Genomic DNA, 14,246 nt, shown 5'->3' with positions numbered 1-14,246 from the left:
ATGTGATTCAGATTTCTGAATCCAGAAATAAGCAAATACGAAGTACATCAGTATGGAGTTAGCTAGGCCCCTTTTCACCCAAAAATAACGAAGTACATGTGATATAGTGAGAAGGTGAATACGCATGTCACCGAGTCACAGCAGTCAGCAGACAGCAGAGGTGGTGGGGAGAGAGTGCTATATATGCTTAAGGTAGAAGCACAACCATTCAAGTTTAACCCCACTATCTAAATATATACCGTGGACCTACCACCTAATAAAAATTTATAGTACTCCCATGACTTTTGTACACCAATTTTTCCCCTGGAATATATCACGTTACGTAAATTTATTGGCTGGCTGGTCCTTACTTTGGCAGATATACTATACTACTACATGTTACTTTCATTATAGATTTATAGTGATGACTGATGAGAGTGTAAATGTGCTATGTGTAATTTGCTGTCTTGCTGAAGTTTCAGTTGCACTGGTATTGTTTCAGTATGTGTCTGACTCTTAAGAGATTTTGGTACAGTTCGGTGGAAGAAGGGCAAGACATCTACAGATCTACTTAACTACTACTTGGCTCCTCGCTATTGTTACATGGAATGCAAAACGTTCTAGAACGTGGTATGGAACGCAAAACGCAAAACGCAGCCTCTAGAGTAAACCAAATAGACTCTTAGACCACGTACCACGTATCACGTTCCACGTTCCTGGACGCGTTCCCTGGAGCTTGAAACTTGGCCACGTACCACGTTCCTGGACGCGTTCCCTGGAGCTTGAAACTTGGCCACGTACCACGTTCCCGGTATCAATGCTCCTAGGCCCTAGCTAATCGGTTTCATGAAATCTCGTCACTTGATGACTCCATTTGGCCTAATATATGCATGAATATGACTTTGCCCTAGGCCCCTACATATGCTCATATTCATTTACTATATACTAATTTTAGATAGAGTTTAACGACTGATTTCATGCTAAAAGAAAAAAGAAAGACGAGCTATGTCATGTCAACAAGTATGTCTGGCCTAAGTAAGTCGTGGTTGTGCCAATTTTCGGAAAATGGGTCCATGCACGGATGACTCACTTAACTAAGCCCCCTAAAAAATTATGTTTTGGGTCAGAAGTGAGTTGGCTCTGGTGATCTTGAGAAAAAATTTCATTTACTAATAGAATACTTTACGATAATAATATTAAATACAACTTAGCGTTTAATGGTTAACATTTTACTATATGTACTTGAGGTCTCGGGATCAAACTCCTATATTACGGAATTTTTAAATTGTACATGGATTACATAAACTAAAAATCCCTAGGAAGAGCGCCACGTGACACAGTTTCTTGTTTATACACGCCTTTTACGGCCCGTTTGGTAGTCGTTAATAAATTGCGGTAATGGGAATGAATTTTAAGTGTAATTTTATTAGGAAAGCACCCTTAAAATCTCCATGGGGAGCCATTTTTTCTCCATAGACAAGCAATCTCACCCCTAAACTTGTGTTTTTGTCTCCAAGGGGAAGCAATTTTCATTACCACTCATTACCACCTACAAGGTGGTATTGGATGGGAATGAAAATTCAAGAAGGAAAGTGGACACTTTAGGATAAATTAGCATTACCATGGTAATGGACAATGATATTTTTCACAAATTTACACACAAATTCATTCTCATTACCATCATTTATAACCAACTATCAAACGGGCCGTTAATATATTTGTATAGATATTCATACATGTCTTATGATCCACCATTGTGTTTTGCTTGCGCCGATTCTGAATGGCATGTGTTCCATATTAAAGTATGTTTGGTTTGAAATTCTTCTGTGCTGGAAACGGAAACAATAAATCATTATTGTCACATATTATAATCATTTTTCACTCTAATTAATCCCATGAGTAAATTACTGTAATGTATGTTAGCATAGGGTTGAGCTCAAGAAATAAACAAAAAATATTACCCTAACTTCAGTATCAAACATGTAATGGAAATAATATATTATTATGATTTTCAACACTTGAAAATATCATACCAAAGATGTTCTTATAAGTTACTAGAAAGGTTGTTGCCAAAAAAATCCCAAATTTTATTTCCAAGGATAATATCAATATCAACAAGAACAAGACGAAAATAATAGTAGCTAAGATAGAGCGAGGCATGATAGAGACCTAAGAGGATCATGACTTCTGTTGAAGACACAAGTATACTAATTATAATGAGTTGAGAAGATTAAAAAAGTGAATTTAAAAGATGTATTGTAAATTGGCCCCCTTCGAAACCATGTTTAGTTTTTTTGTTAAACCGATTCCCTTCACAACCAAGTCTGACTTCGCCTTATAGTGCTACGATACTAGCTAATCCGTCCGTTTTCGTCACACTATGGGAGGATTGGCCCCCCTATATATTAGACTTTAATCGTCGCCTTCGGTCCCCCCTCTCGTCGCGATTTCTCTGCATCCTATCTTCTGTCTCTCCACAACTACTACCTCCGTTTCAAATTAATAGTTACACTCCCACTTTTCACGCATGTCGATGTATTATTTTGAGTCTTTATATCTCTAACTTTGTATTTGTAAAAAATATAAAAAGTCGATATTCTAAACTACATATCAAGACAAATCAAACAAGACCCCACATGACTATATTTTCTCTTATCCATAACTCACAAATGATAGTCAAAGGAAAATTTGTGAATAGTGTCAAAAGTGAAAGTGTAACTATTAATTTAAAACGGAGGTAGTATTTATTTTCATGAGGAACCAAGACCGTGATTTATGGCCTACTAGTTAAGTCACTTTACAAAGATTCTTTACCCTCTACTTGATGTTTGTATTTTGTGTTGGTTCACACTTCTGAGAAAACAAGCTCAGGCCTTTTAATATTGTATACCAATATTTTGAAATTTTTTATTTTTTCTCCTCTAGTTCCAAATGTTCTTTCGATAAGAAATGTGGAAAATAAATCATGGAAAACTTCTCTCTTGCAATCATCGTCTTACCTATTGTAATTAGCTCTTACTTTCTAATATTTTAGTATGTCCAATAAATTCAAATCTTTTTAATGATATAGATAGTATATAATTTGCGATTAAATCTTTAGAAATGTCATGACTAAATTAGGTGATGAATACGATATGAGTATATGACAATACAACAACTACTACCAAGCTTGGTTTAGCTTACTTAGCTTGATGGAAATTTCACCTCATGACTTTAAGGTTGGAGGCTCGAATTCATCAAGGGAGGGGAATTTGGAAGAGGATTTTTCTTACCATTTCCCCCTCCTTTTAAGCGCTTAGTCTTGTGGGTCGAATTTTGTATCAGAGTTCCATAGTGGTTATTCTTCTTACCAATCTATAAAAAAGAAAATAAATACTACAAGTACTAACAATAATATAGTGATTTATTTGTATACTGTAATATTTCATTCGAAATTTGGTAATCACCTATACTATTTTAGAATCTCTAAAACATTTATTGTTTTTGTCCAAAATATTAATGTTTTGAGAGTGATATAATAGACATCAGATTAAATTTCATATACGTGTAAATGTATTTTGTAACTTTGTGCATTAAAAAGAATGCTATCAAGTCTCAACACTCAAGAGTCACGACTCCACCACATTATTGGATGAGTTTCCTTTTGTGTGCTAAAGAGGGGTAACCCCAAGAAAAATAAACTAGCATCTATACAAATGTACTAATAGGCATTTTAAGTGATGGGAATGGTGTCGGTGTTACATTTTTTTTTTTGAAAGAGAAATTTCATTAATTGAAGGCCAAATGGCATCTACAATAGGTATTAAAGTAAAACAAGATACAATTAAACAAGACTAAATCAAATTCGTCTTCGAAGAAAGTACAATGAACCAGATCGAACAATACAGCACAACCCTCTTGTATTTGCTGAATCAAACAGCTATTGATGAGGAAGTCTATCATTCTGATATAGTTTGGGAAAAACATTCTTGATCGAGTCAGGTTGACCGCATCCAAGATTCCAATACCTTCATGTCGAGTCTCGAACTTCAACCAATGAGAATAATTTCTCATATCTAAAAACAAAAAAACCATACTCACAACTCCCATAGGGGAGAAGGAGATTTCCAAAACAGAAACTAAAAACCCCATAACAGGTTTTGAGAAACTCTCATAAAGAGAGATTAATTTATTGAACAAAACAATAAAATGAAATAAAAACTGGAAATAAAAGGAAAAAAGGGGCTTACCATGGATGAAAACATCCATGACAGCCCCTAATTGATGAAGAAAGGGTAGGGGAGGCTAGGGTTTGAGAGAGAGAAAAAGAGAAGGGAGGCTAGGGTTTTATTTTTGTTACGTACACTTAGGTGTTTAAAAATATGTGTCGGTGTTGCATGGCACCCACTTCAATAGTTCAATATATGTGTCATATGACACTCTTTTCAAACTTATATTGTACATGTTTATTAGCTCATTTAAAAATATTAACAATATATATAGCTATTAGGAATCGAACAAATGTGAGAGTTTAACCATCAATACACTACAATTTCAATGTTTAACATAATAAAGTCTTATAATTATATGCAACTATGAAGAAATAAATAAATTTTTTAATCTCGAAAACATTTAATAATGTAATAAACTTTCTCTTATTCCAATTTCATTGAAATTGTTATTTTTATCCCTAATTGCTTAGATTTTTCCTTAAACAATTTATCATGTCATAGCGTCTACTTTCAATTTCACACTGGACAAAAAAATATGAAAATCTAATAAAATCAATTATAAAATTTATTTATAATAATATATTTGATAATTGCAACAGACTCAGGAAATCGCCGAGGTCAAAATACTAGTTACAAACTAACAAGCCGTAGCTTATGCTTTTCCCCTCAAAAAAAAAAAACTAACAAGCCGTGGCAACACCACACCTGAAACATCTTCCGCCAAAATTTGATCGAGATATGGAGGACGTCCTAGGAGAAGTCAGAAGAGTGATGAAGCCTTAAAAATTGGGCTCCAGATGATGGGCGTAGTAACCTGACTTAAAAAAATGGGCTCCAGAATGTTGTAAAGCCTTCAAAAAAATGACCGTATAATCATGCCGTTTTCTTCTTGAAGCCCAAAGCTTAATTTGTTCAACATACGAGGCTGATAGTTGTTTATGCCAAATTCTGATCAGGCAGAACTTAGCTGAGGATCTACAGCTAATGGAGATGCAGCTACAAACAATAAAAGATACTAGCTACGAAATTGAAAGAGAATGCAAAGCAAAGGCGAAGACACCAAGAAATGGTGACGCGGAAAACCCCAAGAAGAGGGTAAAAACCGCGGGTGGAATTGAGTCCACCAATCCACTATGTAGGAAGATTACAACTTATAGCTAGCAGCTAGCAGCTTGTAGCTTATCTGAATACACTTGTAAATATTTGTGAAAGTAAATGGAAGTGTTCTAATGTAAGCAATGTTAATGAACTGCCTTTTCCCCAATACTTCTACTCCTATTTATATCCATACATTTATTGTAACGTTGCTTTACATGTTTACGTTGCATAACTAATCTCCTAATATGATGCCATGATCTCCTAATATCAAGGAGTATCTCCACTTCTGCTTAATGACTCTTGTCAACCCTATTTTGTAGGCGCAACAGCATTATTGACTTGGTCTTGATCAGTATCCAATGCTCTTTGAATCGAATTTATTCAACTCCCTTCGTTCCTGCTTGCTGTAGCTGCTACCTGTAACTTCTAGCTGGGACGGATGTATATCCTGCAATTCAGCTTAGCAGATTTTTAGGACATAACAATTGCCCCTAACTTGTGATGCCAACCTAGGCGCAACTGAGTTAAAATCGCAAGTTATCAATCAAAAACAAACTATTAGCAAAAGGACTTAAGATCTAAACAAACTGGTATTTCAAAATTTTATCTCTTAATCTGAGGAATTAAAACGTGTGAAGATAATAAATTTTACCCTAGAAGATAAATCCTTTTAATCCGCTGAAAAGATAATTTTCTTGGGGAAAGAAAAAAAACTCATCAGATTAATGATTACTTATCAACAGCTAAAAGATAATTCTCACGCATCAATAAATTTTTATCCGTTAGCCCAAACTACCGTTGAGCTACCAGTATTTAAAGGACTCCTCTCCTCTTTGAACTTCACTTTATTTTCTAGCGACTTCGTCTCCTTCTCAGGTAAAGTTCTCTTCTCTTTCTTTCTTCCTCAAGAATTCTGTAGATTTTCTTCCTTTCTAATGGGCAGAGCCATAGATGACGTTGTTCATCTGTCACGAGAGAGATATCGAGGTGCTTAAGGTCCTGGGGGCTTCCCTGAAAATGCTCAGATTATCCTTCCTACCCCATGCAGACCCGAAACCTGCCCCGAAGATTACATCTGTTATTATGAACACCCCTTTTACCTAGGATACAATTACACCTTTTCACCCCTCACTAGATCTTTCATGGAGGTTTTGCACCTTTCCCCTGGCCAGCTGATGCCAGCTTTTTGGAAAACCTGCCTAACTTTAGAAGCCCTAACTAAGACATGGCATAATCCTTTCTCTCTAAAGAACTACTACTGCCTATAGCGTTAGAAAACGGGTAAGGGTTTCATCACTTTTAGGGCTAAGGCTCCCTTCCCCCATTAATAGAAGGTACAATTGCATCAGACTCATTTGGAAAACTAGGTATTTTTTTGTAGTGAAAGATTCGCTGGGCGAAGCTGGGGGCCCTCTAGTTGGGGGTTGGTCTACTAAAGGTACCTAATGTCCATTTGTGCTTTGTTTCTAAAAATGAATTAACTAGGTTCTTACCTTGTTTCACTTGCAGGTCTTGGCCCTATTACCTCCCAGATTCCTGAACAAGCTGAGAGGTTACCTGAATTGCTCAAGTTTCCTGTCGAGGAACGTACCTTCGCAGCTCCTACCGAGGTCCTACCCTTAGATTTCAGAGCATCTTCTCGTACTAACTCAATGTCGACAGGTAATTTTGATTTTTGGTGCAGATTATACTTTGCTCACAACTCTTAGATATTAGGCCAACTAATTTTCTCATTCATGCAGCTCCAGCAAGATCCAGTAACTTATCTGACGAAGATGCCATGGACAGGCTCAAGAACAGGAAGAGGTCAGCTGCTTCTTCTGGGCAGTCCCAGATTGAAAGAGTTCCTCGCAAGAACCTTCGCTCATCCTCCATTCCCACCACATTGATCATACGACCGATTCTCCTAGGGATGAGGTCCTTGTGAGCTTTCCTGCTGACTTTCTAGCTGAAGAAGGTCTAGAAGGTGGGATCTGGCCTGCAGCTGACAAGCTCGTATTTCCAGCTGCGCAAAAGAGATTGAAGGGACAGGACCCTGAGGTCATCCTGAACCATGCTGTTCAGCTATCCCTACAGGTTAGCAACATCTTTTGACCTATTTTAAATCAAGAAAAATGATTAAAGTCGCTTTATACTTATGATTTTTGTTGCTTCACCAGCTTTCCCAGAGTTGCATAGCTGCCAGGGACAGCTTGCGGACTGTTGCTACCCTTCAGGATAAGGTGGCTCGTCTGCAAAAGGACAATTTGAGCCACCAAGCTAAGCTGGAGAGGGAGAAACAATCCCGGTTGGATGCTGAGAGCAAGCTAGATGCTGAACAAAAACTGATGGAGAAAGAGAGGCTGGAAAAAGATGAGAAGATAGCTGAGGCGGAGAGGGAAAATGCACGCCTGGCTGCAGCTGTAAGAGAAGCTGAGGAGAGGGCTTTAGACATCCAAGCTGAGGCAAAAATTATCGAAACTGCGAAGCTAGCTTTCCTGATTAAGTTCAAGAAGCTAGATGACAAGGGTGTCAATTTCTACATTGACAGATTCCTCAAGCTGGATTCTATGACCGCTCTGGAAGCTTTAGCTACAGGTGGCAAAACAAATGACTCGGAGAAGTCTACAGCTGAATCTCCTCCTTCTCTCAACCATCCAGAAGGTGCTGTTCTTGGTGACAAGGACAAGGCTGCTGGCGATGATGCCAGCGTGATCTCTTAGTTTTTTTTCAGTGCTTTCATCAGTTTTTCTTTTGGAACAATTTAGGTTTACTTAGCTTGGACACTTTTACCATTGCCTACGGGGGCAATGTGTTTTTGTAAGAACATATTTTCTTTTGGCAATTTAATCGTTTGAACTTATGTCTTTGCCTTTTGATCTTAGCTATTGATACTTTGATGAGTACTTAAGTTACATGCATGCTTTTTGATCTTAGGTATTAGAACAACATATTTACCTGGGGTAAGTGTTGTTCAACTTAGTTTGGGCCCGTTTCCTTGGTGCTACGACCACTCAGCTAAGTTTGGGTGAACTAACCCTTAGCTGCTTGGTGCTGGTGCTACGACCTTGTAGCTGGATTCGAAATTCCAGCTACCCACCTGGGTGCTGCAACCCCTTGCGTTTACCTGCGTATGAAGTGGACTTTAGATGGCTTGCTGCTACGAGCATAAAATATTAAGTCGTTAGACAAATTAAGTGGTTGTTTACCTGGTGGACCAATGCTTTGTGCAAAGCAGTGGTTGCCTTTAAGATTCTGGCGTCTTTGGCCCGATAGTAACCTGGTAGTGCCCCAGGTTAGAAATGATATAGCTTAAGGTGAGAAGCGTTCCAGCTTCTAGGTATGCTTTTCCATCTTTAGTAGTTAGACGATAAGCTCCTTTTCCAACTACTTGATCGATTAGATAGGGGCCTTCCCAGCTGATCCCTAATTACCAGCATTGACTTCTTGGGTATTCTGAAAAACTTTCCTTAGAACCCAATCTCCTACCTTGAATACTTTAGCTTTGACATTCTTGTTGAAGCTACGAGCCCACTATTTGTTGTTGTGCAGCCATTCGTACTAATGCATTATCTCCAATTCTTCGATGGAATCTAGGTCGTAGCTAAGCTCTTTGTCGTTGGCTTCAGGAGTCATCAATCCATATCTAGCTGTGGGACAGCTACTTCCGCAGGAATACCGCCTCGCATCCATACACAAGTGAAAAAGGAGTTCTTCCTGTGGCGCCTCTTGGTGTTGTTCTGTTTGCCCACAGCACCTTAGGTAGCTCTTCTACCCATCTTCCCTTCTTAGCTTTTAGGCGCCTCTTAATGCCTTGATAATTACTTTATTGCTGGACTCAGCTTGTCCGTTAGCTTGCGGATATCTAGGTGTGGAAGTTATCAAGCTGATGTTCCATTCGTGACAGAATTGCCTTGTCTTGTCACTTATGAATTGTGATCCGTTATCACAAATGATTTCGCTGGGTACCCCGAATCTGCAGATAATGTTAGTATGCAAAAAGGATATTACTTCTTTATCTCTCACCTGCTGGAATGCCCCAGCCTCGATCCATTTAGAGAAGTAGTCCGTGAGTGCTAACATGAAAACTTTTTGCCCTGGAGCTACAGGAATTTCCCCACAATGTCCATGCCCCACCTCATGAAAGGCCAGGGTGTTAAGGTGGGGTGCAATATCTCAGCTGGCTGATGTGTCATGCCTGCGTGTTTTTGGCAGCTTTCGCATTTTTGCACATACTTCTTAGCATCAGCACGCATGGTTGGCCAATAATACCCGTATGCTAGGATTTTGTTTGATAAGCTTCTTCCAGCTGCATGAGACCCGCATTCACCTTCATGGAACTCCTTGAGGGTGGGCTCCCATTGGTCTTTGTCTAAGCACCTTTGTAATAGATCGTAGCTGGCGCAAGCTCTTTTGAATAGAGTGCCGAAATAACATGATATCTTGTGGCTTTCATTCGCAGCTTCCTAGCTTCCAGCTTATCTTCTGGCAAGATGCCCCTCTCCAGAAAATCGATGATTGGCTGGGTCCAGCTGGTGCTTCCTGCCTGGTTGTCATCTGATTGCACCATGTTTACCTCTTTGCTGATAGCTGGCTCAGCTAGGTGGGCTATAGGTATTGATTTGAAATCGCATTTTCTGAGTGCTGATCCGAGGTTAGCTAGGGCGTCCGCCTTGGTATTCTGGTCCCTTGGGATCTGCTTTATGCTGAACTCTTCGAATAACTTGGCTTTGTCTTTGGCTAGCTCTAGGTAAGAGGCCATTTTAGAATCTTTAGCTGCGTACTCTCCATTTACCTGGCTTACTATTAGCAACGAATCACTGAAGACACGCAAACTGTTAGCTTTTAAATCATGTGCTAGTGTCATACCTGCTATTAAGGCCTCATATTCAGCTTCATTGTTGGTAGCTTTAAAATCGCAGCAGATAGCGCGTACTATCATGTCCCCTTGTGGCGACTTTAGCACTATACCTAGACCAGCCCTCTGAAGTTTGAAGATCCATCTACATACAGCTGCCATGAGCCTGATTTACCTACTTTGTTAACAGTGGCGCACTTCTTCTTCCAGCGGTAGCAGCTAAGTCAGGGCTAAAGTCTGCCACAAAGTCAGCTAGGGCTTGCGATTTTATAGCTGTCCTGGGTAGATACCTAATGTCATGTGCACTCAGGGATATGGCCCATTTGGCCATTCTCCCTGAATGCTCAGGTTTTCGTAATACTGCTTTGATGGGGTAATTAGTCATAACATGAATGGGGTGAGACTCAAAATAGTGCCTCAACTTACGAGATGCCATATATAAAGCTAATACTAACTTTTCAAGTGATGTGTACCTGGTTTCAGCATCTAGCAAGGATTTGCTAACGTAATAAACTGGGAGTTGTTGATTTTCAGCTTCCCTGGCTAGTACCGCACTTACCGCTTTGCTGCTAACAGCTAGATACAGCTGGAGAGTCTCTCCTGTGGATGGCTTTGATAGGAGGGGAGGTTGAGCCAGGTAGGCCTTCAGATCCTGCAATGCAGCTTCATGCTCATCTGTCCAGTTGAATCCTTTATTCTTTTTTAGCACGTTGTAAAACAAGTGGCACTTGTCGGATGATCTGGATATGAATCTGTTCAGTGCAGCTACCCTTCCTGTCAGCTTCTGGACCTCTTTCAGGTTTCGTGGTGACTAATTGATTAGTGCTTGCACTTGGCTGGGATTGGCTTCTATTCCTCGCTGGGTGACTATGTAGCCCAAAAACTTGCCTGCTGGGACACCGAAGGAACACTTGCTAGGATTGAGTTCATCCCATACTTCTTTAAGACTTCAAAGGTTTCTGCAGGTGGTCCACATGATCCTCTGTTTCTTTGTTTTGACCAGCATGTCATCTATATAGACTTCCATCGTGTCCCCCAGCTGCTTCTCGAACATCTTGTTGACTAGCCGCTGGTAGGTGGCACCCGCATTTTTTAGCCCAAAGGGCATTACCTTGTAGCAATAGATGCCTCTTTCAGTCATGAAGGCGGTCTTTTCTTGGTCTGCAGGATCCATTAGTATCTGATTGTAACCTGAGTAGCATCTAGGAACGTTAGCCTTTCATGGCCAGCTGTAGCGTCCACTAATGCATCAATATGTGGCAGTGGGAATGGATCTTTAGGGCACGCCTTATTGAGATCTGTAAAATCGATGCACACCCGCCATTTGCCATTTTTCTTTCCAACAACCACCACGTTAGCTAGCCATCGGGATATTTGACTTCTCGGATTTTGCCAGCTTTGAGTAGCTTGTCCACCTCTCGTTGACTATCATTTTCTTTCTGGAGCAAACTTCCTTCTTTTCTGCTTTACGGGCTTTGAGTTGGGATCGACGTTTAGCTTATGGGTGATGATGTCAGGCTCAATGCCTACCATGTCTTCATGGCTCCATGCGAAACAGCTTACATTTTTCTTTAAGAATTCAATAATCCGCTGCTTCTCCTCAGCTGGCAGGGATGCCCCAATCTGCACGGTCTGCTCTGGCTTTGCTGGGTCCAACGCCACTTCATCTACATCTTGATCTGTTGGCTTGGCTGGCGCTGGACCTTGCTGTAATTGCTAGATAGATTCCTTTTTTGCTTTTAGAGATATGCTATAGCATTCCCTAGCCAGCTTGCGATCGCCCCTGATTTCTTGTACTCCCCACTTGGTAGGGAATTTAATAGTCTGGTGATAGGTGGAAGGTACAGCTCGCATTTTGTGGATCCATGGTGTCCCCATTATGATGTTGTATGCTGAGGGACAATCTACCACATTGAACCTGGTTTGGAGGTTGACTCCTTTTGCATAGGTGGGCAATACGATTTCTCCGAGCGTTGTAGCTGGCTCGCCATTGAACCCGAACAGAACGGTTGCTTTCCTGAGGATATCAGCTTCCTGCAGCCCCATGCTTTCTAGAGCCTTTTGAAAATGATATTAGCTGAGCTGCCATTGTCTATCAGACTCGCTTCATGAGGCAATTGCTGACGGTGAGGATACGACGAGGCCGTCATGATTATCAGCTTCTTCATCTCCATCTTCTTCGTCAAAGCTGATGGTCATGCTTCTGAGCTTTTTCTCTTCAGCACTCCTCAGCGGGCTAGGTGCATTTTGGAACCTTCTCGAGCAAATCTCTTGGCTGCAGAGTATGTTAGTCCACATATTTCTGAACCTCCAGAGATAGAATTGATTACCTTATCGTGCAGGGGCTCAGGTGGTGGATGAGGCTGTTGCTGGCTGGGGCCAGCTTTATCTTCTTGCTGCCCCTTTTTCCCCATCAAGTGCTCGAGATAGCCCTTCTTAGCAGCCAGCCACCTCCTTTTTGAGAGCATTGCATTCTTCTGTTCGATGGCCATGGTCGCCATGGTAGCTACACCACTTGGTGGTGTCCTTCTCGCTGTCTGGTCTGTCGTTTTTGCGAGGCCACCTAACTGTGGTTCCCAGCTTTTCTAATGCGTTTACTACGCCTCCTGCATCCACGTTAAAACAGTAGGAAGCAATGGAAGGGTAATCATTGTTAGACGATTTACCTGTGGCCTTGCTGGCTACGTTATTACTTTCGCGCTTCTGATATGGCTGATGGCGCCAATCAGTCTTCTTCTGGTTCTGGGATTTCCGATCGTAGCTAGGCTCGCTCACGTACCTGGACGCCTCGTCCTCCTCGACACGTATCTCAGCCATAGCTCTGGCCCTGACCTCTTCGAATGTGCCACATGGGTACCTGGTCAATTCATAATACAATCTAGATTTATAGGTTAGTCCTCTCCTGAATGCTTCGATAGCTGTGGGAACATCCAGGTTCTTGACAGAGATCATTTCCTTGTTGAATCGATCCAGGTACTGCCTCACAGCTTCATTGGCTTTCTGGGTGATGCGGTACAAGTCGCCGGTGTGCTTCTCTAGGATCCTGCTGCTTGCAAACTGCATATAAAACTTGTTAATTAAAGCAGCAAAATTTTGAATGCTACCTGGCTTAAGACTTATCAGCCATTGTAAAGCAGGTCCAGATAGGGTGGCCCCGAAGGACTTGCACATGGTGGCTTCTAGCAGATGCTCAGGAATGGACAGAGTCCACATCTTCTGTTTATATTGAGCCACATGGTCATAGGGATCCGCAGCTCCATCATACAGCTTGTGAGGCTGGGTCACGTTGATCTTTTTGGGAATCCTGGCTCTTGCGATTTCTTCCACGAAGGGGGATTGGGCGTAGCCATCAGGAGATTCTTCAGCCACAGGGGTAGGTGCTCCAGGTAGCTTCGTCAGCATGCGAAGTATTTTCCTGTTCTGAGATTCTAGGAGCGCCATTTTCCTGGCTGTGGGATCAGCTTCATCTGCTTCATCGTCGGATCTAGCTGCTCCATCTTCACCTTCACTGGCCTCGGAATCTTCTAGATCAAGCACCTTAGGAATTACGTTCCGGATACGTGTTTGGGTGTTTGTTACTTTTGACAGAATCCAATTCTTTTCTGAGGCTGTCAATGGTCTGCTGGGCCTCAGATTGAGTGCGGTGAAGGTCCTCCTGAGCCTTCAGCAAAGCCGCTTTCATTGCCTCAGCAGAATCGTCAGCCATTTCAAAGTTGGGTTGAAGTGTTTCTTTTGGGATTTTGATGAGAGTTTAGCTGTAGAGCCCCACGGTGGGCGCCAAACTGTTTATGCCAAATTCTGATCAGGCAGAACTTAGCTGAGGATCTACAGCTAATGGAGATGCAGCTACAAACAATAAAAGATACTAGCTATGGAATTGAAAGAGAATGCAAAGCAAAGGCAAGACACCAAGAAATGGTGACGCGGAAAACCCCAAGAAGAGGGTAAAAACCGCGGGTGGAATTGAGTCCACCAATCCACTATGTAGGAAGATTACAACTTATAGCTAGTAGCTAGCAGCTTGTAGCTTATGCTGAATACACTTGTAAATATTTGTGAAAGTAAATGGAAGTGTCTAATGTAAGCAATGTTAATGAACTGCCCTTTTCCCCAATACTTCT

General features: G+C 41.1%; 1 protein-coding gene across 1 annotated transcript; it reads right to left on the bottom strand.

The window, feature by feature from the left end:
* Window positions 1-12,561: 12,561 nt before the first annotated feature.
* On the bottom strand, window positions 12,562-13,831 carry LOC125497645 (uncharacterized). The gene is made up of 2 exons (XM_057395330.1): window positions 13,705-13,831; window positions 12,562-13,649 (listed from the first exon to the last, which is right to left on the bottom strand). Exons 1-2 carry the CDS (start codon window positions 13,829-13,831, stop codon window positions 12,562-12,564), a joined length of 1,215 nt encoding a protein of 404 aa, XP_057251313.1.
* Window positions 13,832-14,246: the final 415 nt, after the last annotated feature.

This window comes from Beta vulgaris, chromosome 5 (assembly GCF_026745355.1).
Source record: "Beta vulgaris subsp. vulgaris cultivar EL10 chromosome 5, EL10.2, whole genome shotgun sequence".
NCBI classification, from domain to species: domain Eukaryota; kingdom Viridiplantae; phylum Streptophyta; class Magnoliopsida; order Caryophyllales; family Amaranthaceae; genus Beta; species Beta vulgaris.
Note: the sequence above shows the minus strand (reverse complement) of the source record. Positions and strands in the feature narration are given on the sequence as shown.

Bases quoted from the DNA above. Each gene is read 5' to 3' on its own strand.
- LOC125497645 (XM_057395330.1), bottom strand. From the start codon at position 13,831: ATGGCTGACGATTCTGCTGAGGCAATGAAAGCGGCTTTGCTGAAGGCT. The intron at 13,650-13,704 runs GTAACAAACACC...TGCTTGATCTAG, and splicing joins AGAATTGGATTCTGTCAAAA to AAGATTCCGAGGCCAGTGAA.